This window comes from Lagopus leucura, unplaced genomic scaffold (genome assembly GCF_019238085.1).
Source record: "Lagopus leucura isolate 7727_CA_CO unplaced genomic scaffold, USGS_WTPT01 Super-Scaffold_100040, whole genome shotgun sequence".
Classification (NCBI taxonomy): domain Eukaryota; kingdom Metazoa; phylum Chordata; class Aves; order Galliformes; family Phasianidae; genus Lagopus; species Lagopus leucura.
This window is the reverse complement of record NW_024962289.1, coordinates 2,240,302-2,253,420: the sequence shown is the minus strand read 5'-3', so window position 1 is coordinate 2,253,420 and position 13,119 is coordinate 2,240,302. Positions and strand designations below refer to the sequence as shown.

The 13,119-nt window shown below is 38.3% G+C and overlaps 1 protein-coding gene across 6 annotated transcripts in view; it reads left to right on the top strand.

Moving 5' to 3' along the window:
• The window catches only part of B3GNTL1 (UDP-GlcNAc:betaGal beta-1,3-N-acetylglucosaminyltransferase like 1), a 117,104-nt gene that overhangs the window by 30,031 nt on the left and 73,954 nt on the right, over nt 1-13,119 (top strand). For 5 of the 6 annotated variants that reach the window (XM_042883984.1, XM_042883983.1, XM_042883985.1 and 2 more), the window contains one exon: nt 7,401-7,496. In XM_042883984.1, coding sequence (XP_042739918.1) covers nt 7,401-7,496 — 96 coding nt within the window. Of the gene's footprint in view, nt 1-7,400; nt 7,497-9,173; nt 9,227-13,119 lie in introns of those variants that run through there. The other variant, XM_042883988.1, reaches the window with a different exon arrangement.

The following is a 13,119-nucleotide window of genomic DNA, read 5'->3' as shown; positions in this document are numbered from 1 at the left end:
GGGTCAGCAGTGGAGGTGAAGGTATCTCTTGCTGGAGGTAAGAAGTAAGCAGCAGTGTTCCTTCATTTCCACATCTGTGCTTGCTGCATTTGGGCCCATTCTCATTTGCTGTAGCCAAAGAGTTTGCCTCCATGCTATTATCATCCCATTATAGCATTACAGGCTGCTAGCCCAGCATGTGGTTTTACAAGTCATATGGTGCTGGTGTGTGATCCTTGCTATGCTGCTATGACTGCTAGAAGACCTGGATTCACTCAATTAGGAGCCTAGCCATTCTAGGCTCATGTATGAACAAAATGGGCATCTCCAAATTGCTCTTCAGATTTTACAATGAATGAACATTAACTCCTGTGATTGTCAGTTTGCATATTGTGCGTATGTATACACACACAAACACTTGCATATATATGCATTAATATAGTAAACACTGGGTACATAATACCTTGTAATTTATGTGTCTGTGTCTCTTTGTACAGTTCCCCTTAATTATAACACTAGAATGGAAAAAATGGATGGTTAAAATTGGCAAGTGACTGATTTTGCATCCTCATGTCCTCCTATGGTACAACAGCAGCCTTCTAATCTGTAGATTCTATGCGAAATAAAAAAGATTCTTTGTGCTATAGGAAGTTGTAGCTATTTAAAAAAAGAAAAGCTACATCTGCAGAAAATGTGTTGTTTTAAATTACTGTCAACTCATTTAATCTCTACTTCCTCTCACCCACTTCTTTTTCCATTTACATGTGCAAGGGAAAACAAAGCACTAAAATGATGAAAATATGAAACCTCTCTATCTGGATATTGTATTTAAAAACAAATACTAGTGAAAAGTTGGGACAAGTTATGGCATGTAATGTCTGCCGTTGCTGCTACATATGGAACACTGACGTTTATACATATCAGATATGCCAGAAATACTCTTGCATTTCAGTGGAACAGTTTTGTAACTCACAGAACAGTGAGTACATGCACTCATAGCACAGTTTTGTAACCCATGCAATAACTCTACCTAGTTCATTCCTCTGAATGCTATTAAAGCCCTGAATCTTGTACTGATCAACAAGTGGCTGGGTGTGCTCATTAGATTTGTATGCTATGGCTAACCCTGTGTACTGTGACCAATTCAGAGCGTCTGTTGCATAGTGAAGCCCCTGTTTTAATTGCTGGGTTTTTTTTTTTGTTTTTTTTTTGTTTTTTTTAACTGGTTTTGTTAGTTCTGTAGTGCTCTAAGACCTAAAAACTGTTCAAATTTAATGGCATAAAATACACATCTGTGACTAATTCTGATTTTCTTAGTTAGACATGCTTCATTAAGTTCTTGCCTAATCATCTGAGGTGGTAGAGTTATTAGAGAAAAGAGATTCAGATGCTAAACCTGGACATACAATGCTATCATTATATAGGACATCATCATAGGACATCTGAGACCATCCAGGCAGGACTGACAGGCACTGCAGGTCTGGTCTTTCTGTGAAGTAGTAGCTGCAGCTGGGGAGGGTCATAGGGTGTTATATGCTTTCATTTGGCCACTCTTTCCCTCAAAACTCACTTTATGGTATTTGTATTTTTAAACATTTACTTGTGTGGCTTTTCAGAGTGCGGATTTGTTGGTGGCTGTAGCAATTGGGCAGATGAGTGCAATGGAAAAGGCATTATAACAGAGATGTGATGACAGAAGAACCACCACCATAGAAAGATGCTATAAAGGAAGAGAAGAAGGTTACTTACCTGTATCAGAAGATTCTAGGCTTGTAGGGGAGAGATTCACCAAGGATGGATGTCCAGAAAAGAAAGCCTTCCCCAGTGGGGGGGTCAGCCCTTAAATGAGGTCCAAGAGGTTAAAGCCAGGCCCCACCTCTTCCTCATTCACATGTCTCACATGTGAATTGCCTTCACTTGTGCTCCCAGGGCTGACCAGGTCTTTTCCCCAGGTGCTCCATCAGTGGTTCAGGTCATGACTCAACAGTTCCCACACAGTAACTCAATTAAAATCAGATGACCGTTTTATGATTTTAATATTTCTTATCTATCACAGTTTGTTGCCGCACTAAATTATAAATTGTTTGGTACTTTCCTGCAGAGAGGTCAGTGCTTATTTGGGTAAACAGCTGAATATCTGTGAGTTAGCTTTATTTTGATAAAGTAGTTGTCTGTCTAGAAAATTAATTACCTCATCTGATGCAGCAGGAAAGATTGTCATGGTTTTCTGGCTCGATTAGAACTCTGTTGTTTCATGAATAGCCTTGGTCCATTGCTGTGAGTTAAAAAAAAAAAACAAGTACATATATATACTTTGTACACTTCATGCTATTCTTTCATATACAAGTTGTGTTAATGTTGCATTTCAACTTGTTTCCACTTGGAGCGTGGTATGTACTGCTTTTCTTCTCTAACAGTTCAATTCTAGGTACAGGTATGTGCCCGTGTATGCCTGGCATGTGTAACAATATTAATAGTCTTGCCTATCAGGTAAAAAAAGGTTGAATATCGGATGAACTCAGTGTAGAAATGGGTGCTCACAATATTGTGAAGGATGTTTCTGATATGGAGAATTTCTTTTTCTTTCTGAAAGTTTGGGTGGATGTAAAATAGGCCAGCAGGAGTTTTGTCAAAGTGATTTCAAACTTAGGAAAGAATCAATAGTGAAAAACCTTTCACATGAGTTTAGAAGCTATAAGGAGGTATTCAGAAAAGATAAAGGAGCTCTGAGAGATATGGAGGAAATGGGAAACTGTGCAGTTGTTTCTGATGCCACACCTTACGCAGGGGAACTAGAGGAAGCCGTTTGTACTCTAAATAAACCTGGCTTTGGTTGGATGAAAGAAGCTGCTTAAATGAGCCATGCTTTACGGGAGCTCTATCAAAGGCTCAGGATGTGTTAGTCTGTGTTGTTAATATTTATCTTGCAGCTGTAGAAGTCAACCATTCCAATGAAAAGTCAGAATCCCACTGAGAGGGAAATGGTACAACTGAAGAAGTCTGGAATTTTTTTGACTAGTGATCAAGGAATACATCTGATTGCATAGTGACAACTTTAAGATCAGTCTGTAAAACATCTCTGAAGATGATGCTCAAAGCAGTCTTGAGTGATGTTCGTTCTGAAAATGAAAAGAAATCAGGAAGTCTTTGTGCTGTGCAAAGCATTTCAGTGTTACACTGGGGTAGGGGGAAGTTTGAACATTTCATTTCTTACAAAACTCTGACTTTGTTATGCACTTGTAATTGTTTTCCTGCTGTGTTGTGAGACCAAAATGCAGCTGTTCTCAATAACGGCCATTTACACTGTTACGTCTATTTTGCTCTGATGTCATTGTAATGGAAAAATGTGGATAAGTGATGTTTTACAATATTGTCTTCTGCAGGAGGGAGACGATTGCTTCTATGTGCCCTGCTCGTGGGTTTGCTACAACCATGGAAGTCTTACAGAAGTCCAGTAGGAGCACGAGCTATGGGTGTTTTATTCCTTTGCTTTTAAAGAAAGAAGTTGTCATTTGTTTTCTTTAGAGGAAGAGAATTGTAGACAACAGCTCATTTGTTGGTGAATGTACGTGGTTTAAAAGTAATTAGAAAGCCTTCTGGAAATAAAAACTTCTGTGTGTGTAGACAGCATGTTGAGGTAATCTTAAGAAAAAGTGAAGGTAAAGCCACTGCTCTGAACACTTTACTAAAGTCTTAGACATGTCAATCCCTCGCTGTGTTCCTCTAATTCCACACATGAATCAAGTACAGGACTGCTAAACATGTGATGTGATGCTATTATATAGATAATAGTCCTATCCAGTGTGTAAGGGAGAAGAAATTAGAGTGAAATCTTAGCTTCATCTTAGTAGGAAATTATTTTGAGGTGCTTAATTCATCTGTGTCTGCCTTTTGGAGCTTCAACTACAAAAGAGTAAGAAAAGTGAAAGGGATGAGGGATGGAGGTGGTGTGGTATGATATGCTAAAGAAGCAGAGTAATAAAGACATTAAATTATGTACAGACTCATAAATTTGGGGTTTTAGATTACCTTTTGAATTGTCTTTATCTTTTCTATCAAACAGCTTTCTCACATTAATTCTTGATGCTGACCTTTCTGTTATTCATTTTTGGGCTTCATGCTGGGTTAGACCATCATATCAATTGCTTCTAGCTTTGCTGGTGATTACAAAAGTGAGATTTTTCAGGGTCTTATTTTGAAAATTCAAGAACTAAGAGTCATCACCTGTGTCCTGTTCAGTTGTGGAAGTGAAATCTGTTGCTCTGGAGATAAAGCTGTCTAACCCTTTGCCATCAATTCTGGACAAAAGCCATGAACCTTTGACACTTAAAATACTGCTGAACTCATAGGGACTTTGTGTCACTACAGTAGAAGGGTAATAATCTAATGATTATTCTGAGTTTTCATTGGGCTACTTAAAAAAATAACTTGTCCTTATAGCACTGATTTATAACATCTGATTCTTAAAGGTCAGAGGCAATTCTTGTTACTTTCTGCCTTATTTCTGTATAATTTTTTCTAGATTAGTAACTTATACTGGTTTTATTGTCTTTCTAAATGTTAGATTGAGGTTTGCTGTAGAAAATAAAATTGCTATCAATCAACTTTTTTTTTTTAACCTACTATTTGATTTCATTAGTGTGCTTGCTTGTAAGTCTCCAGATTATAATCCACTCACTCTGTTTCTGTTAGGCATGTCTGCCACAAATCATGGTGAAACTCAGTGTAACCCATTGGCTTTTCTGTTGTGGATTTACATCACTGCAATAAGCATGATTCCTAAATAACTTGTTTACTGGATGAATGTAGTAATTTTATCCTCCTCATGGTGTTTTCAGTTCAAAAATTCTCGAAGTATTTTAAGACCTATACGCAGTAAGTAAGAATCATTGTTAGAAGCTACATTCAGACAAGTAAATAGGAGCAAGCAATGGAATCCTCTGCATTGCTGTATGAAAGGAGGAGCAAATTTCGACTGAGAACCATAGTTAAACTCTGAAATTTTCAGGAAAGAGCTGACAGGATCTAATTTACTAACAGCTATTCTGTCTGTCTGCTTTCCTCGAACGTGGAGATAATTGATCACAGTCATTCAGTTTTCTCTGGAAATATAAGGAGCTGAGATTTGAACCAATTGTTCTTCGGAGTGAAGGGAATTGCTGTCTTCTGGAGCGCCTGGATTCAATAAAATTGCTTAAACTATTAACAGCACTTCTTAAATTGGTTAGATAGGCAGAAATGAATTAAAAAAATACGAAACTCCATCCTCTGCTTCTCATTTAAATTTCAAGTTGGATAGAAAGAGGTGGCTGCACTTCTTACTTGGCTCTGATTGCAACATGGGTTCTCAGAAAAACGAGTGTGAGATTGTCCTTTTTAACTCTTACCTTGTGAAATCTGTTTTTGGTTTTGTGCTTGTTGATTTTAGGCTGTGACTAGTTGAACAAAAAATATGAAGCTTCCATTCGGTGTTGTTACAGAATTTCTGTGAGGAAAAACACGCTTTGCAATTTTTCCTTTCTGATTTTCTTACTTAGTTTTATAAAATCTCTTTGTAAGTTATAAAAACCTAGGATATGGAAAAGATGATTGACTTGGCTAATGAGTGCTGGTATGATATAAGCATAATGAATGCTAGAATTCTGTACGTTGTTTTCTTAAATGAAAAAGAATCCTTACAGAACAGGATATATTCATCTGATCAACTTCTGTGAAGTTCTTGGTTTTTTTGTTTGTTTGTTTTACCTCTGCAATGCCCCCTTCAGAAATGCATCTGTGAACACTGTAACTGATACTGACTTTAAAAGGGATTCTGGATGAACCATCTGGAACGGCCTCAGTGTTACTCACTGAGCTGCAAATCAGGAGAAAATGAAGATCAGTTGTAAGTCGGGAGAAAATTAAATGTGAAGTTATCCATGGTAATTCGTAGTCCTCACTGAGGGGGAAAAATTGTATTTGAGAGATGTTTTATTCTTGTGGGATAAGCCAGTCATAATTTCCTTTTCTTTTACCCAAGGTTTTTATTTTGAATGCATTGAACATTAAGCTAAATTGTGCTGTTTCACTGTCAGCAGTCCCCCTGCAAGGATGGTTGGTAGTGGTTTTATTCCCACATCAAATATATTCATAACCATGTGCCCAGAACTCTAGCCTGAATATTTCCATCAGCATGGGGCTTAAAGCTCTGTAAATAGACATACCTGAAAGAATAACTTTAGCTTCTGTGTCAGTGTATACACACACATGTGTGTATGTATCCCTTATGCACGCTTATGATGGAAAATGAGCAAGTTTTCTATGCTGTTGTTGTACAGACCTTGATTGTCCCATATTACTGTTGAGAAATGCTGATATGTATGCATTAATGTTAATTCTTAGTGAATAAACACATTCTCAACAGGAGCTGCCCATCAAAATCTGCAGGCAAAATATAGTTGTAGTATGATAGGAGTTGGTGTGAAGCTTTGCCAGCTCACTTTGCGTATATATAATGAAGTCCTGTGAAGATTTAGGGTAGGCTATGGACCATCCACAGTCTGCTACACAGCCTGCTGCCTGGGGTAGCAAGCAGCAGAGTTCTACATAGCCACACAGCTGAGGTTGAAATCTCTCTCATGTGTTTGATGCGTACTGGGAGCTGTTTATTACAGTAATAACTGTTCAGAATATTAAAATTCATATTTAATCTGTACAGCTACAGAACAGTATTAGACGGTAAAAATTGTAATAAAGGGAATATAATGCTTGAATGAGCAGTTATTATCAAAATGAAATTGAATGGTATAGTTCAGTTAGAAGGGACCAACAAAGATCTTCGAATCCAACTGCCTGATCACTTCAGAGCTAACCAACTTAAAGCATATTGTTGGAGTATAAGGCATATGCAAAGAGTCTAGATTGTTGTACCATGAATGAAACAAATCAGAATACAGATTTCTTAACTTATTTTGAATGAACTGTAAGTGGCATATGATATTATAGGTGATGGCACTATTTTCCTAATGTTATCCAAGTTCTAATTTTTCACTTCCCAAATTTTCTGGCTTCAGCCAAACTATTCTGGGTGAAATCTTGAATTCTAGATATAATAAGCCTTTGGATTATTGTCTCTGTAAAATTACAGCTGAAGTGGTTCAAGTATTTCCAAGAATGAGGATATTACAAAGACACTTCTTCATGTTAAGAGTTTCCTAGAATCTAGAGTTTCTGAAGGTCTGTAACTATCTTATTTGAGCAGAGCAGCTGTGCCATGTTGTACTGTGTGATATTATGAACATAGAAGGGCTCTAAGAAAATGTGTGCAGACAATCTTAGTTCTTGGATTCGGATGTTTTCAATGTCAATTTTGTGATTTTGTTTAGTTGTTGCCATGTGGGTTTACAGCAATTAACAGCACTATTTGTCTCATTTTGCCTTAGATTATTGGTTGCCAAGTCAGAAGAGAGCCACCAGAGTCTACTGAACGGTACACACGTTGGATCAATAGTCTGACTGAAGAGCAACTTCTTACACAGGTATTCTTTTTCCAGGTGTGACTGAAATGATGACTGAAAAATATAGTGCAAGGTTTATTTAGTTAGCTTTTCGTTCAGTGGCAATACATGATAACTTCCCCAAGTCATCAGGATTTTATAACAAATAACAGAAGTTTGTGGTGCGTGTGATCATTATGTAATGATACCTTTGCACTGAGCTATGATACTGACTGCTTCTTTATCTGTTTAAATTTTGCTGGAGATCATTTTAAAATACTGTTCATTACACATGTTTTTAAGTAAGATACGTTTACAGGACTGAAGATGACAGTTCTGGCATGAAGATAGGTTGTTTTGTTAGGCAGGCAGCCAGTGCTGAACTAGAAGAGACTTTGGCAAAAACAAGTTGAATTGTGGAAGAAATCAATCCAGCCTGTGGAGGAATGTGTGTGCTGAGTATTATTATAAGAAATCTAATGAGAGTTAGCAGAAAGCATCCCAGCAGACATTATGATTCAAGTATTTATGATTGGGTTTTGTGATGCTATGGTAGGAAGACATTTGCTTTTGATTTTCTTGGATTTAAGTGCTTGAAAATACTAACATACCCATGTTTGTTAGACTTCATTGCTGCATTTCCCATTACCATAACCCCCAAAAATATACTTACAGGCTCTGGGATGGTCACTGTAACACAAGAAATTCATCTGTAGACTTATTTTAAAACCAGCAGTAGTGTTATGGTTCTCTGTGATTTACCAAATGAAAGCAGTTATAGGGAACGTCACCCAGTGGGATGAATATTTGGATTCTCCTTTGAGTATGACATTAGAAAAGATTACAGTTTTAAAACCATGAGTTTATCTGACAGTGATATCTGGATATGCAGTAATAGCACACAACTACGTTGTTAAAGGAAAGACAAAGGAAAGCTTGAGGATGCAGTGTAAAAGTTTGTCCTACATCATCTGCTGTTTTTTGTCTGTCTTGAAGTGGTCACTCGATGGAGCCTTTCATGAATTAAACTGGAAAGCAAAGGAAATATCCTAATTTTGAGATTGCTTTGGGTGTGAAAAATGAACACTCATTTTAAGACAGGGCTGCAAATTTTCCAGAAGAGCTTATGTAGTGTTATTTTCCTGACAGTAGGATGCAAACACAGTGACCTGGGTAATCCCATGCAGTCTTATGTGTCTATAAATATATCTTCCAGCCTTAATCAAGTAGCAATCCATTGTTTTTACATACGATTTAAATTCACACATTTTACAGCTTGATAAGGAGTTCTGGAAAACATATTGGGACTGGATCTAGAAGTCTGCATAATAAAGCTTGTGCTTCCTTTTGATGGGCTTCTAAACAAGATGAGATTTGGACAAGACAACTGAGTGCAGTTGCACTATTTGTGTTCCTCTTTTGGGTTTAAAGACGTTACCTGTTCTATACAAAAAGTAACCCAGAAATAGTAGTTCCTCAAACATACCAAGTTTCTGAAAAATCTGTGGAAGTGTAAAGCTAGAAGGCACTGTACTGCACCAGCTGCAAATCGTATGTCATTAAGACCAACAGAATCCACTTGGGCAGAGGTTTGAGTGCCCAATCATGAGACAAGCTTCAGCTGCAACCCATGATCAACTGGGAGACAAATCTGTATGAAGCCTGGCTTTTGTAGCTCTGCTGTGAGAAGAATGGATCGCTTTCAGAGCGGTGCATTTTGGTATGCATCACTTCTCCTGACTCAGTAACCATTTTTCTGATCTGAAGTTCAGGTAGGGAGGCAATTATTTTGTTTTTTTCTTGATTTAACAAAGTATAGATATGAGACAAAACTCTTTCAGCTGTTCTCTATTAGTTTTGATGTGAGTGAGCTGTATAAGGTTAGGCCTGTGAGGGGGTTGTCCCCTTTGTCCTCCTGATATACTGATGCGTTTTATTTTGGATGTACTCCTAAAAACTTTCTTATTTTTTTCAGGAGGTAAGTCCTAAGAAAGCTGTAATGATAGGCCTCTGCTAAGAGATTTGTCCAATACAGGGGAGGAGCAGTCCTTCAGGGAATTCGGGAAAATTGGCTTTAATTTGCAGCATGCTGTCTCCAGCAGTTTCCTGTAGTGAAAGAATGTTCAGCTTTTTCTAGCTGTCTCTGTACTCAGTCCTCAGCTTTTTCCCCACTTTGGCGTTTCTGTATCACACACGTGCTCATTATTTATGCTGTGAACTGGGACAGTGAGTGACCAATAAAAAAAAAGTTGACAATGTTGCATAATCTGCTCTCATAATATTTGGTATTAATCAAATAACGTTCTATAGCATTTGATGACTTCAGTTGCTGTTTACTAAAGCGCAGTTTGAAAGAGGTGGGTGGCAGCAGATGTTTTGTTAGGTGGTTGGATTGCTTCATGAGCCTCAGTGCTCTGCTGGTTTTATATTGCCTGAGTCAATACCAGATTTTTGGATCGAATGTCCATACCCTGTCTTCATGCTGAGATCATTCAATACAAAATGCTTCTAGCATTTTAACTTTTCCCTTCCCTTAACCATGGCCTCTTGATGCTTGCTCATCCATTAAATGTTTCTCTAAACAATTATACTGTAACATTCCAAAGATACTCTATGGTATGCGTGAAATTTCAGAATATATACCCCAGAGATTGAGGGGGAGTGAAAGAATACAAAGAGAGCATACTGATGTGAAGACTACTTTTTAAAAGAGCTTTGTTTAAGGTTATCTTCTTTATAGATTATGAGCGATAAAACATTGCTTTGCACGTGTAGTAATGTAAGCATTAAAATACACCCCCCAAAAAGATTTAAACTTGTCATGTGTGAGCATGGTGACAGGTACAGAAAGAAAATAAGCAAATAAATACGGATACCTGACTGTTCTGATGTTGGGATGAGTGGAAAAAACGCAGATTAAAACTAATCTGAAAGGATGTCAGAGTTTGAGTTGTGCTTGAACTGTGATTGAAGTTTGATCATGCAGCTCTTTTTAAGCTGGAAATTTTACTGTACTGGATAAGTGAAAATTCCTAAATGGTTTTAAAGGTTGGATTAATTACACAAGCATTTATACAAGTAGTTCTTAAGGGTTGTTGTGGGCTGTAAGTAGCATAGCTGAGTTCACATCCATGTCTGTTAGATCACTGTTTAGGTTAGTTTAATCTCACAGGCAGTCTGTGAAGTATTGCATTCAGCCTGAAGTGCCATTCCATCTGACCTGCCATTTTTTATCCTCAAGACAATGAGCCTCTCTGCTTTCAGATCATTGTTCGTTTAGAAAGCAGCCTGTGAAATCAGAGGGGTGTGTGTGGAGGTGCTTGTCAATAGGAGTGGGCTCTGCTTGGTGAGAGAGGACACCATAATTTAGAGAAATAACCATCTAAACAGAACACTGTGATCCTGTATGCCTGTTGCCCACCATAATGTGTCTGTGCTGCTCCCGGATAGGTGGGGTACTTTGCAGCTTATCTTAGAGCTCTTTGTGTAGGACAGATCTGGAAGCTTTCACAGGTGACTTCTTACCTCTAATCTCTTTGCTACCTGACCAAAGAACAGCATTTAACATGTGAGAGTCCCTTAACATTCTTTTTTTCTCTGCTGTTAGAGCTGCCACTTTTAGCTAATAGGTTTAAATGCTGGCTTCTCTGAATAGGTTGTGTTCCCATTCTAGTATTTTAGGGAATGTGAGGTCAAGTTTCACACTACGAATCAGAATTTACTATAGATACTTGTTTTGGAAATAGATCCAGCATTCTGTCTGCGTGGGTCGTGTAAGAAGTTTTTCCCAATAATATAAATTCAGTATTGCATTGTCTTGGTGCATCCTTATAGGCAACTTCTTCCTGTTTGCAAGGAGAGAGGGCAGTCAGGTGGGCTGAGGAGGGCAGAAGAAGCTCATGCACCTTATGGCTCCTACTGGCTCCCTTTCTTAAAGGCAGACCAGGAAGAAGAGTTAGGTGCTTCCTGCCTTTCTCGGGAGGCAGGCAGGTGTGGAGGTGTGCTCTGTGATCTGCTTACAGAAAGCCCAGTGTGGAGGGAAGGAGCTGCACTACCTGGAGAAGTTCTGCAGCCTAATGGAAGCTGGCACTGCTGGACCAGCTCTGTTGGTCTGCTGCGCAGTCCCAGAGGCAGGCAGAACTGGTAAGAGAGGATTGGAGGAGGGATGCATTTTCCAGGTGGGCCATAAGTCGAGTATCTCTGGCTTGGAGTGTTTGTTTTCTTCACCTGTAGACCAGAAATTCTGACTTTGCAAGTGCTAGGCTTGGTTGTCAGTACACCAGAACTGAAATAATGATTGAGATAGCAATCCAAGTGGCTATGTGCATCTTTTCCAGTTACATTACTTAAGGGTGAAGCTGGACGAGGGGTAAGACTTTCTTAAGAATGAATAAAAGCATGAAAAGGCCGATTGATTTCCCTCCCCACCTCTGCTCCAGCATTTATTTTTAGATCACTTGCATTTTTTTGGTCTTTTGATCAAAAGACACTCAATGCTTTCTTGGGCTTTTTTTTTTCCTTGTCACGTTTTCCTCTGCCTTCACCTGTGTTACCAGAAAATGTGTGAACAGCGAAGTCCCAATGACTTTCTGAGTGATACGACCAGAGTTATAAAACAGTTAAATACTGCAAGCTGTGTTGGTTTGCATGGGATTAAGGATATAGCATACAAGGAAAAAAAAAAAGTTGGCCTCTTCCTTTTGTGGTTGATCCCTTTTCCTCTCTGGATGAGAATGAAACAAGGTTGCACAAGCTACTCAGTGTTTTTGTTGGTGTTTGGAAACGCGTGTCAAAGGCGTTCGTGGAGTTCTAGAAAGTTTAATAGGAAGTGCCTTACCCACATCTGCGGACTGAAAGCATCGTTAGAACTTCCTAGCAAGGCTTTATGTGAAGGCATCTCAGGGTCAAATGTTTTTGAACTTTCACAAATAGATTTGCAGTAGTTCAAAACCGTATACAGATTTTGTGTGTTAGTAATTTTGCATGAGTTTAAAGGCATGCTGTAAAGGAGAGAGTGTTAAATAACTTAGATTTTTCATATTATACTTTGTTTGATGATTTGCATGCATGATGTGGTTTGTAACACGTGGCAATATTTAAATACTTTAGGCATATTATATAAGCAACTTGGCATAGAGTCCTGCAGTATGAAGGATACATGTATGGCAGAAAATACATGACAAGATTGTGATGGGCATCCAGATTAAGCCTCTGATTTGAACCATGATTTGTTCCCAGTGATGACCTTTCCTTGTATCTTAATTAAGTAATTATACCAATATGGGATGTAATGTTTCCGTCCTAAATAAGTTTTATTTGGACACTTGATGTAGGAGATGGACAAGTAATTGCAAATGCAAAACTGCCAAGGATTGCATTTTTAGAAATGCGTAATTTATTCTCCAAACTCTTATTGGTGCCCATGCCTCCTCCACTATTCTGCAAATAACTTAGAAAAGTAGTGCAAAAAGTTCCATTAATGTTGTAAGTCGGCACATAGGGATGTGAATGGAAGCCATAGCTGACAGCTTCTGAATGCTCTGTTTGTTCTTTGATCTTCCATATTTATCCTGTTGACATTGTAGTTTACAAACAAAACAGCCTTCAGGCTTCACTTGGTGCTGCCATACCTTGCATAGCTTAAGGGATCTGTGTTTGTCTAACA